The sequence below is a fragment of the Xenopus tropicalis genome, chromosome 1 (genome assembly GCF_000004195.4).
Source record: "Xenopus tropicalis strain Nigerian chromosome 1, UCB_Xtro_10.0, whole genome shotgun sequence".
NCBI lineage: Eukaryota > Metazoa > Chordata > Amphibia > Anura > Pipidae > Xenopus > Xenopus tropicalis.
The window spans coordinates 161147939-161160610 of NC_030677.2; the positions used below are offsets into that span (position 1 = coordinate 161147939).

Genomic DNA, 12672 nt, shown 5'->3' on the forward strand with positions numbered 1-12672 from the left:
CCACAAGATTTTGGGTTGATACAAAACTTGACTTAATAACAGCTTTCACAAATTGGCACCTACCTGCTTAACGTGGCTGTAAATTCCAAGACCGAAGGAAACAAAATTTAATTTTTTTTTACTGTGTAAGTAAAGTTTATTTTGTTAAACTAACATGTTGCAAAAGGATCTGGATTTTTTACTTAAGGTTACAGGTCCCCTGTAATGTTTTTATATTCAATGAGAATGAAACCCTCCCAGTAACACCCATTTCTGTCAAAAGTGTCCCTGTCTTTGAACAGACTACAGAAATTTAGAGTTGTGCAGTAGGGTTGGAAAGCACCATCTGGCGCCATTTCGGATCATCTTCTGTCAGATCATGAAAAAGGTCAAGTATAATTATACTAAAAGTTAACTCAAAGGTGAACAACTCCTTTAAAGCAAATCACACTGAATTATTCAACTTTTATTTTGAATTGTTTTTAAATTTTACCAATTTAATTGCATTTTTCCATATTCTTGTTGGTTTTTGGCCATAAAAGGTTTAAAGTAGAAGGAAAGCTACTGATGCAATTTCTTCCCAATAGGTTAGCCACAATAGTGCAAGCCTCAACACTATATTTATTCTGTAGAATGCTTTACCATACCTCAGTAAACAGCCCTAGAAGCTTTCTCTGTGTTTAAGAAGGCAGCTGCCATATTAGCTTTGTATGGCTTAACTTCCTTTTCTTGCACTCTTGTTTCTTTGGCAGGCATATAGCTCTGGGCTCAGATTACAGCAGGTAGGTGAGAGAGGGAGAGAAGAGCAAGCTGTGCAGGTTAATGCTCATGCCTGGGAGGTTTGAGCTGAGAGAAGAAAGTGTACACAATAGAAGCAAAGGAACACTGTGTTTCTTTCCACATGGGACTCGGGGCAGCATTACTGAGAGTGTTTACTGGTTTATTCACATAGACCTTTTTGATAAAGCTTACTTCATTTTAACCTTTCCTTCTCCTTTAATATACAGCAACACAAGTGGAATTGTAATTTTGGCCCTTTGACCTCACTGTGCAGTAATTTTATCCTTATTGCAAAGATGTATTTTTGATCTCAGTAATTAAAGTTCTCAATTACTTGTTTTTTTTTTATTATGGGACCTCTACATGCCACACAGGTTTGTGTAATACTATACAAACTGGCATCAAACCGTTCCTGGCATTTATATGCTATAAAAAGATAGTGGGTAAAAAGATACTGTCAAATGCAAGCTTTTGAGAAGAAAATTCCAAAAGAGCCCCCAGCTAGTGCAAAATAATTTACCCATTTTCAATGTCATAATGTGCACTTTCCAATATATGTTCTGGCCTCACTCTTATGCTGGCCATACACATACAGATAAAACAAACTTTCATTTGATTCTCAAATAGTGATCCAACCGTTACCCACAGACTAAATATTAGGCATCCCCCATTAATACGTCTGTTCATTATTTGGTTTCAGGATATTGCATCTCTTTTAACTGTTTCTTCTTTTCCAAAAGTTCTTTTGCTTTTTTCTTCTTTTCTTGCTTTTTTCTCTCTCCATCTTCTTTTTGTTTTAGAATATCACTATTTTCTCCTTTATAAAAAATGTCTATTTTTTCCTGAAGAATCTCTCGTGCTTTCTTCCTGTTTAACTCAGCAGATCTGGTTTGATGGCACTATGGATAAAATATACATAATATATTTGCTCATTCTCAATCAACAAAACATTTTTGATATATCAGGTCAAATAAGGAGGAAAGATGATAGGGCTTAATTACATAAGCAAGTGCAGTTTTGGTCTCCGCAATTTCCCCTCAGTCAGTTGAATGTTAAAAAAAACTGTCATTAAAAGAACTTGCATCAAAATATGCATTTTGCACATCTGTATATTTGTACTCAGAGACACTCATTCCTTCCTGCCTTTTGTCCCGAATTGGGCACTGCTGCACCTATTGATGCAGGGGAACCCTGGAGATACCATCACTCACTGACCAGGCAGTAGCTTCAGGGTTCCCTTCACACCCAGCATCAATAGGTGCAACCTAATTGCGCCTAAATTGCAGTAGGCACAGCACAGTTGAGTTAAAGGGGTTGTTCACCTTTTGGGACCAGGGGTTTTTCAGATAAGGGGTCTTTCTGTAATTTGGATCTCCATACATTAAGGGCTCTGACACACGGGGAGATTAGTCGCCCGCGACAAAACTCCCTGTTCGCGGGTGACTAATCTCCCCGAGTTGCCTTCCCCTGCCATCCCACCGGCGAACATGTAAGTCGCCGGTGGGATGGCACAAGCGGCGGCGCGATTTCGCGCAAATCGCAGAAAAAGCCTCGCGAGTCTTTTTCGCCGATTTCGGGAAACAGGGAGTTTTGTCGCGGGCGACTAATCTCCCCGTGTGCCAGAGCCATAAGGGGGAGATTTATTGTGCTAAAGAAACTTGAATTCGAATTATGGTTCAAAAACTTGAATGTCTGGTATTAATTTAGTGCAAATAAAACCTGAAAACTCAAATGTAAAAATTCACCATCTAAAAGCTTGCTAGTTTCTATACAAGTCAATAGGTGTTGTCCTAGGCAAAGTTAAGCCATATTATCAATCTGAGATATTCAAATTTTCGAGTTTTATTTGAGTTTATAAACTCGAAAATTTGAGGTATTTGAGTTTTTTTATTGCACAAGTTTACCACATTAATAAATATCTCGGATATGCAAGTTTATCACATTAAGTGAAACAAATTCGGATTCACAAACTCAAAAACTGAAAAATAAGCCCATAAGTCGACTAAAAAATCATTTAAATGTTAAATAACCCCAATAGGATTATTTTGCCTCCAATAAGGATTAATTATATCTTAGTTGGGATCAAGTACAAGGTACTGTTTTATTATTACAGAGAAAGAGGAAATTATTTTTAAAAATGTAAATTATTTGATTAAAATGCAGTCTATGGGAGATGGCATTCCTGTAATTCAGAACGTCTGTCCATCAATTTATCACTATACTGTAAGAATACTATAGTTTATACCCTGCTCTTAAAAGATAAAAAGAAAGTAAAACGCATTACCTTGACAACAATCCCAGAAGGAATGTGCTTTAGCACAACACAATTACTTGTTTTATTAGTTGCTTGACCTCCTGGACCATGTCCTCGAACAAACTGCTCTTCCAGATCTTTCTCATCGAGATCCAGTAGATCAAAATAATCTTTCTTTCCTACAGCTTGTATTACAATGCCACCATTCCATGGGTGAAGAAATTTTAGCTGATTCCCAGAAGCCCAGGTTTTCCAAGATGGGTATAATTTAGTCAAACACAACATGGCTGCAGTTCTCATGGTTTACAAAGCTATAGACAATACAGAAACAAAGGTTTAAATCTTTAATAACTGGTAAACACAGATAACACACTACTGTAAAAACGTCTATGGTATAAAACAAGGACAACTCATCATCAAACAGATCATATACTGTGTTCTTGGTTATTTAGGAAGTATATTTTAGATTGAAAGCTCTATGGGGCAGGGGCCTCCATCCTCTTGTCTCTTAGCTTTGTAGAATCTTTAATGCAATTGTAGTTTTTATTTGTATTCATTATTGTACTCTGTATTTATTTGTCTATTATTGTAATGATCCCGTTTGTTTATTAAAATATTGTTCTGTTGTACAGCGCTGCATACATTAGTAGTGCTATATAACTAAATATAAATACATACATAATAGTTAGCATTCTTTGAGATCAATCTACTTTTGCTAATATTTAGAGATTTGCATGTCAAAGAGGCAGTTTATTATCCTGTACCAGTCTACAGTAAACTAGTGCTCCATTCTGCTAAAATTCTAGCAAACTAACAGAGAAAACATATGATTGCTTTAACTTGTCTCTTCATCTTTACGGAGACTATGGGGCCGATTCACTAAAGTGCAATAAAATGTGCGCTATTTATAGCGTGCGGTAAAAATTTTATCGCGTCTAAATTTTCGCGACTTTTCACACGATTCACTATAAGCATACTTGCGCTATTTTACGCGCGATATTGCATGCGTTATTTAACTCGCGATGACTATTTTCAAGCAGTATTTGACGGTACATGCGCTAAATAACGCACACGAATAGTCGCCGGATATGAATAGTAGCTTAGAAATAGTGTATATAAATTGTCGCCGCATATAAATAGTAGATGCTTATAAATAGTAGCCACTAGTGATGAGCAAATGTGTTCTGGTTATCTTTGGTGAAAAATTAGCAAATGTTTAGAAAGATCCACGAAACGGCAAAAATGTTGTGCAGGCAAAAAAATTGTTGCCCGCGACTATTATTTTTTGACGCTTGTGTAAATTTTTGGACGTGCGGTGATTTTTTGCGTGGCAAATTTTTTCATGCGTTTTGCCATTGGCAGATTGTTTTGGGAAACGCATGAAAAAATTCGCTGCAAATCCATGCCAGGCGAAACATTTCATCACTTGTAGCCGCATATAAATAGTCGTGCGAATGAACGCACACCATGTTAGCCGTACACGCCAATACTTGCGGAAATTTACTGTATTAAAAATGACCATTTCCCTGCAAACTGGCGGCTGTGTCACTCTAGGGGAAACACATACTTGAATAAATAGCACTGCAAAGTCCATATTTTATTGCCAAAAGCTCATTTACTGTACTTTTCTATAATTATTATACCTAGTAATGTATTTTGTGCGACCAAATATTTACCGCTACAGTACTGTATATTATCGTGACTAAATATTTACCGCTACAGTACTGTATATTATCGCGACTAAATATTTAACGCTATAGTACTGTATATTTTGGCGACTAAATATTTAACGCTATAGTACTGTATATTTTGGCAACTAAATATTCACTGCTATAGTACTGTATATTTTGGCGACTAAATATTCACTGCTATAGTACTGTATATTTTGGCGACTAAATATTCACTGCTATAGTACTGTATATTTTGGCGACTAAATATTTACCGCTATAGTACTGTATATTTTGGCGACTAAATATTCACCGCTACAGTACTGTATATTTTGGCGACTAAATATTTACCGCTATAGTACTGTATATTTTGGCGACTAAATATTCACCGCTATAGTACTGTATATTTTGGCGACTAAATATTTACCGCTATAGTACTGTATATTTTGGCGACTAAATATTCACTGCTATAGTACAGGTATCGGACCCCTTATCCGGAAACCCGTTATCCAGAAAGCTCCGAATTACGGAATGCCCGTCTCCCATAGACACCATTTTAATCAAATAATTCAGAATTTTAAAACTGATTTCCTTTTTCTATGTAGTAATAAAACAGAACCTTGTAATTGATTCCAACTAAGATATAATTAATCCTTATTGGATGTAAAGCAGTCCTATTGGGTTTAATTAATGTTTTATTGATTTTTTAGTAGACTTAAGGTATTGAGATCCAAATTACGGAAAGACCCCTTATCCGGAATACCCTTGGTCCCGAGCATTCTGGATAATGGGTCCTATACCTGTACTGTATATTTTGGCAACTAAATATTCACTGCTATAGTACTGTATATTTTGGCGACTAAATATTCACTGCTATAGTACTGTATATTTTGGCGACTAAATATTCACTGCTATAGTACTGTATATTTTGGCGACTAAATATTCACTGCTATAGTACTGTATATTTTGGCGACTAAATATTCACTGCTATAGTACTGTATATTTTGGCGACTAAATATTCACTGCTATAGTACTGTATATTTTGGCGACCAAATATTTACCGCTACAGTACTGTATATTATCGTGACTAAATATTTACCGCTACAGTACTGTATATTATCGTGACTAAATATTTACCGCTACAGTACTGTATATTATCGCAACTAAATATTTACCGCTATAGTACTGTATATTTTGGCGACTAAATATTCACCGCTATAGTACTGTATATTTTGGCGACTAAATATTTACCGCTATAGTACTGTATATTTTGGCAACTAAATATTTACCGCTATAGTACTGTATATTTTGGCGACTAAATATTCACCGCTATAGTACTGTATATTAGTAGCGAAATTCCATACATGCCAAGACTTTAGTAAAATTTAGTAAAAAGACACATACTTGAATAAATAACACTGTAAGTCCATATTTTATTGCCAAAAACTCATTTACTGTACTTTTCTATAATTTATCGCCTGCCTGTAGTAGGTGTTAATTTTCGCATAGCCTAATGCGATATTTAGCGCGCCTAAGTGATTGTGAATCATGCGATCGTATTCTTTTCAGTGCGAAAAATAACGCAGGCGATAATACTATGGTGAATCGTGACTAATTTAATGCAAAAAAGCGTGCGATAAATTTTATCGCACTTTAGTGAATCAGCCCCTATGTTTAAACAGGTGAGTTCATGCTGTGTTTATTTGAGAGACCCCCGAAATAAACAGGAAAGGTATGCTAGTACCATGAAGAAGCAAATAAAATGTTATAATCTAAGTGGCTAACATGCTGAGGTGGTTCAGTCATGAAGCAAGAGCAGTACCTTGCCAGGGTTACACAGACATCAAAGGGGCTAGCTACAGCCTTCATGTTATCAAGATAGCATAGCCTGCAATGTTACCAGAGCACAGTGAAGTATTTTGGATTTTTCTAAATTTTCACACCTTCATGAAAAACGAATATTGCCCTGAAATGCTGTCTGCAGAACTCACTGGTGAATGTCTCAAGACATTGGCTGTTCTGGCTGCAGTAGCGTGGCTGCCATGGGGTCCTATCCCACTGCAATTCAGCTACATTTTAGTTGTGTTTACATTTAAAGGAGAAGGAAACGCATTTTGGCATTTCATTGCGAATAGGTTAGTCACAGTCAGGGGCGGGCCAAGCCGTCCTAGGCAACCCGGTCGGCCACCTCGCCCCCTCCGTTGGCGCGCATGCGCAGTTCGGGGGGGGGGGGGGGTGCGATGCCGTGGGTCATTGCCCCCGCCGCTTGTCATTAGCGGCGGGGGCAATGGCAAAGTAGGGGAACTAGTGGTAGGCAGCAGAGGCTCCTGCCTGGCGCCCCCTAATCATTGCGCCCTAGGCAGCTGCCTCTTCTGCCTACCCCTAGTTCCGGCCCTGGTCACAGTAGTGCAAGTTAGAACGCTATATTTATTCTGTAGAAAGCTGAGTAAACAGCCCTAGAAGCTCCATTTCTTTGTTTCTTATAGCAGCTGCCATTTTAGCTTGGGCTTAGTAGCTTCTGCTTGTAGCTTCTACAGCTAATAAAACATTCAGAAACTACTGGCATCCCTACACTCAGCATCATATCAAGAACGACATTCCTTCTCTTATCTTCTAACGTAAAGGATAAAATGCTGGGTACAATTGCAGATACAACTATTTAGTGATTCATATCTAAAACAAGTAAAACAATAAAGCAGCATACCCCTCAAACGAGCAACCAACACATGGCGCACGCGCACAACACTTTACGCAACTACCTGTTTTATAGGGTCACATGAGGCGGAATCAGAAGACACGGCAGACATTTTGTGTAAGGGTAACTTAAGAGTTCCAAACGTATACATGCATGTATAAGACATTACTACCGCCATGGAACATTTATTGAAACGTTGACAGTACTTTACAAACATGTACCTTCTACGAATAACCTTGTGCAGTTGCGAACAAAACACGATTCATAAAAATGAAGTGCTAGTATTTGAAATTCCTGGACAGCCAATCCGCTGCAGGTTTTACTGTGACGCTTCCAGTTGGCAGCCTCCTGTAGCCTTTTCCCTCGCCCAACTTTATTGACAGATGACAATTTTGACAATGCAGGAAAACGTTGTATTGAAAGTGTTTTGAAGGCTTTTACTGATGGCTGTGCGTGTGGGATCGCGACATGGCGTGGGACAATCAGGTGGGTGAGGAGAAGATAATAATAATAAGATGCCTGGCTGTGACGGTGAGGTCAGAGTGAGCTATTAAGGGGAAATATATTCTCTCTTCATTCACACTCTTAACCATTTTACTCTTATTAATGTATTTAGCTATAATAGGTTTTGGTGTATTGTCTAATAACGTGTTCCCTTTGGAATGTGGCACTAGTCTACGTATTCGTCTTTATGACCCCGATATTAGGTAAGAACCCGCTGTGCCCTTTCTCTTTAAAAGTACCAATCCAGGCGGTGCCAGTATGTAAGGGTGCCAATCATTGGACCATTCCCATACAGATGACTCCCAAGTAAATAATGCCCTGTAGCAATGAGCAGATTTAATTGAAACATCTGTGCCACCATTGGAGTATTTTGTTAAAATATTTATTTAAAATGTCACCAAAAACCTTTTCTTGTGAGACACACAATGTTAGCTCATAATAGACAATACTGTAATGGTAAAAGTCTTTTTGAGAACTGAAAAATGTATGCGTGTCTTTCAGTTAGAAAAAAAATAGAATTGTGGATTAGTAGATTATGCAAAAAACAACCACTCACAAAAGGACACTATGAAAAACACATTGAAATCTGTGTGTGTAGAGAGAGTTTCAAATGTTAGTAAACAGGCACTGACAGTTACATGGCTGATAAAACAAATCACACACCTATATGAATAAAAGTAAAATAGATTTGTTGCCTGACCAAAATGACCAAATCTTTCTCTTCTACAAGCAAGAGTTGTCACAGTTTCAAAATGTACAATCTACATCGGTATCAGAGTGAGACAGTGTCACATTCCAAAAGGGAACACGTTAGTAGACAAAATACCAAAACCTATTATAGCTAAATACATTAATAAGAGTAAAATATACCAACGCCTGAGGTATAGGATCCCTGTGTTAGAGTACAGTTCGTCACATTCTGTCATTTTGGCAGCCTCCAAAACAGCAGCATGGTACAGAAAACGGTACAAGAGTTCTACATATAAATATATTACTGATGTGGAACTCATTTACACTTTAACTACAACACTGATTTAAATGTACAGGTATAGGATCCCTGTGCAGAGACCCATTATCCAAAAAGCTCCGAATGACTGAATGGTCATCTGCCATAGACTCCATTATAATAAAGTAATTCATATATTTAAAAAGACTTTCTTTTTTTCTGTAATAATAAAATAGTAACTTGTACACAATCCTTACTAAGTTCATTAATAACTAATCCTTATTGCAGGCAAAACAATTCTAAAGTATATTGATACAAATTATGTAAATAACTTTATTTGAAAAACCCCATTGGTCGGTAACGTGTATTGGTTAGTAACACCTAACAGAGCAAGTCACTCAGTTGCTCAGAAACGTGGCAGTCATAGATTCTCATTGACCTGATAAGCAAGTATTTCTGATTGCCAAATATGTAAATAGTGGGCAAATTTGAGTGTTGTCCCCTTTTTGAGTTACTAATTGCTCAGGTGGCAAAACAGTTGGAATTGTCCCATGTGCCATTGCAGTAATTGGTTCATTTTACAGTCTCCACAGTCACAGAATATGGGTGAACAGAGTTGTGGGGTTAAAGGGGCAGTACACCCCCTTGTTTAACAAGAGTTGAACTAATAGGGTTTGGGATGAAAAATAGATTTTGCATTTGTAACACTATTTTGGAATGTACTGATGCTGTGCCACCCTTTGGTACAGAGGACACTGCCTATTCTTACCCAGCTTAGTTTTGGTGAGGCCCACAACTCTCTGTAGAGAACACTTTACATGGAATTTGTCTCATAGATGGGCCTTCACTGTAGGATGGCGGAAGGGTTAACCACCCTTACATCACACCCTTGAATAACTTGCCAGTGGTTCTTTAAAACAAAGATGAACTATTTATTTGCTGGATCAAAAAGTCTCTTTGATGATACTTCAAAAGGGCACAGAATACAGTCACTTCACAAACACATCAGATAGTTACTTTCCTCCATGACATTGGCCACAGGCAGGGCATTAGTTACAACCAGTGTTAGGACACACTAACAAGTGTCCAGTTTCCACTTCCATATGACAGATTACTAATTCCTCATTGGAGCCTCTGGCTGCTCTTGAAACTACCCTTAGCCTAACTCTCCCAGAATGATTTCTTACAGAATCTTTCCTGACACTAGCTACTTCTACTGATGCCTCCTATCTTAGGGACTCCGGCATCAGCAAGTAGAAACCAAAGAAACAGGACATATTGTGAACCCCCACCCTCTTAAAGACTAAAGGCACCAGGCTCCTCTTACCAATTACAGAACTGCTAGGGAAATACTGACACCAGGGCCAGCCCTTGGTTGTATTGAACCTTCTGGGGACTAATTAAAGATGGACAAAACCTTTGCCCTCCTACACATCATTAAAACTAAAGCTAAAAAGTATGTTTGGCACAAGTTCTATTGATTGAACTCATGTTATGCAAGAGGTATTTGCCCCTTTAAAAAAGTTGGGGCATGCAGCCACATAGGTGTTTAAAATTGTGGAGGCACTGAATCAGCAATGGATATTGCATATGTTTTACATAGGTAGAACTATTGTACAAATAATAGATCTAGTTATTTGGCATAGCTTAGTATGCATAGGAGCAGCTGCTAGGCATGCAGATTTCTGTTCCTTAGCAGTCTATAGAGGAAAGGAGGGGCACTTATTAAACATTTATGCATCTTATTGTTTTTAATATTTGATGGGCTTCTACTGTCTGTATGTTCCTTCTCACGTGTCACTCTAGAGAACAGACCTTCGCCATTTAATGGGAGACCCTTTATCTTCCGCTGAACATCTGTGCAGCACAAGGCACATTGCCTGTGTTCGTGGGGGCTCCTTATGCCTATCCCCATAGCATTTATTGTTGTATCCCGGGGCACTTACAGGCCTCTGAGCTGCTGACGCTGCATTCAGTAAATACAGACGCGCCCGTTATTTTATTTCTTTCATGATAACCCGCTCATGGTGGCCGCAGCACTCCCGCATTCTATCCTGGAACTCCCTACGGATAGTTTATTAGCAGGCGCGTAGTCACACACTCACAATTACAAAATGTAACTGCATGAAATAAAACACAAAATTCTCCTGACAGCGTTACAGAAGACCGACTCCTGGTTGTAGTTTATCACTTCACCCGTTATTCGCGCCGGTAACATAACTAGCGTGGTTGCATTTAGGCTCGCCCAGGAAACTGATAGACATTTGGGGTAACCAATTGTAATATAGGATTTGACGTCAACAACAGTAGGCAAAGCCCGGAGGTCGTCCTCAGTAGGCGGGGTTTCCTTAGCGCTGGCATACTGCATAACTTGGCGGCGGATGCTTGCGCTGGCAGTAGGTAAGGTGTGGAAGGAGATGGGTGACGTTTCCGCTGCAATTTTTACGGGTTTATTAAGTACATGTGACGGGGGCAAAGAATAAAGCACAATTTTAACAGACAATATGTTGCTTTAATTATCTCATCATGTGTTAGTGGAAATAAATAGGTTTTTATCTGTTTTACGGAACAGTAGTTGGAATTTTGTGAAATAAGAAAGCTGGCATGTAACCCAGCAGGACAGCACATGGAGAACATGGCAGGTGTATAAATAGTATCTGCAGATGCGACTTTGTAGTGGCACAGAGGCAACAGTCTCAGACATCTCTGCATATAGAGCTTTTATGTCAATGGGTTCTGTATTACATTTATACACTGTGACTTTTAATATCCTGTGGATTCTGTGTTGGAAATGTCTGTTCAAAGAGCATTATAGTTTCTTGTGTAGTCAGGGGACGTTGGATTGAAATTCCACATGATTTGTAAAATGTTACTGAAATCCCATTATTTATTAGAACATCCCAGAAGATCTTTTGCATCTAATGGGAAATAAAGTGATACATTTCAGTGATGTTCTGCTTGAACCTGGTGCTGCAGTTCTTTATAAACATGGTATAATAACTGCAACTATTTGTCCTTTGTGTCAGTGTATGAAACATTTGTGAAGTTTTTATATAAAAGCAAAGTTTGAAACATTTCCAAAAAGCTGTAAACTTCTAGCATTTTTCCATCTTTGATGTATTATAAAGGCACCCATTGGTCTTAATTGATCAAACAAGGTCTTAAGATCAGCATGTGGCAGCTGTGAGGCTCACATTCTTATTCCTAGGGTTGTGTTTGAGAAACTACATTAGTTAGAAATGTAATGGCAAATCATCTCATCTTTTTAATGCTATTACACTGTGAGGTTTATGGCACAAGGGATTTTAAAAAAATGTGCATATGCCAGCAGAGAAACAATACAGTCCATCCTGCATCTGTTGCTTATGTGAAGTGATGGGAAAAGATGGATTTCTGTAAGACAATAAACCCCTAAACCTACCCCCATGTGTGCAGTAACAGGTTGATCTAATTAGCATTTTTGTCACTTTGTATATGGGATGGGTGCAGGACAGATCTGTTCTTTTTCTGTCATATGTACCATAAACCTTAGGCAAATGTAGGGTGGGAGGCCCCTGAGGTTGCAACCCTATTGGGCCCCATACACCCCAGTCCAACACTGGTGAGCTGTATACATAAACGCATCATTTGGGGGGGGGGGGGGGCATGGGAGAGTCGGCGTCCCCCTTCACAATTATGCAGATTACACAACGCGTTGTTGTAGTTCATATTTGATGCCAGTTGACAAAGAGTCCATTATATAATAGTAAATTACAGAAAAATACCAACAATAACAATTTTTTATCTTACCAGTTAAAGAAATGACCAGTTAAAGAAAACATGTTTGAAAAAGCAGGTCCCTCTTATA

The 12672-nt window shown here is 38.4% G+C and overlaps 2 protein-coding genes across 6 annotated transcripts in view; one reads left to right on the forward strand and one right to left on the reverse strand.

Moving 5' to 3' along the window:
- Positions 1–430: 430 nt before the first annotated feature.
- On the reverse strand, positions 431–7688 carry c1h12orf65 (chromosome 1 C12orf65 homolog). Of its 2 annotated transcripts, none has more exons than XM_012969054.3 (3): positions 7597–7688; positions 3044–3324; positions 431–1658 (listed from the first exon to the last, which is right to left on the reverse strand). In XM_012969054.3, the coding sequence occupies exons 2-3, from the start codon at positions 3311–3313 to the stop codon at positions 1446–1448; spliced, it is 483 nt and encodes a 160-aa protein (XP_012824508.2). In that variant the 5' UTR covers positions 3314–3324; positions 7597–7688; the 3' UTR covers positions 431–1445. The 2 variants fall into 2 exon arrangements, with proteins under 2 accessions (XP_012824508.2, XP_004910579.2); XM_004910522.4 differs by lacking the exon at positions 7597–7688 and adding an exon at positions 7385–7449.
- Positions 7689–7745: 57 nt separating this feature from the next.
- mphosph9 (M-phase phosphoprotein 9) overlaps positions 7746–12672 on the forward strand; it is a 39049-nt gene continuing 34122 nt past the window's right edge. For 3 of the 4 annotated variants that reach the window (XM_004910520.3, XM_012969044.3, XM_012969046.3), the window contains exon 1: positions 7746–7861. In XM_004910520.3, the coding sequence (XP_004910577.2) occupies positions 7844–7861 (18 nt within the window). In that variant the 5' untranslated portion in view covers positions 7746–7843. Of the gene's footprint in view, positions 7862–11136; positions 11226–12672 lie in introns of those variants that run through there. The other variant, XM_004910521.4, reaches the window with a different exon arrangement.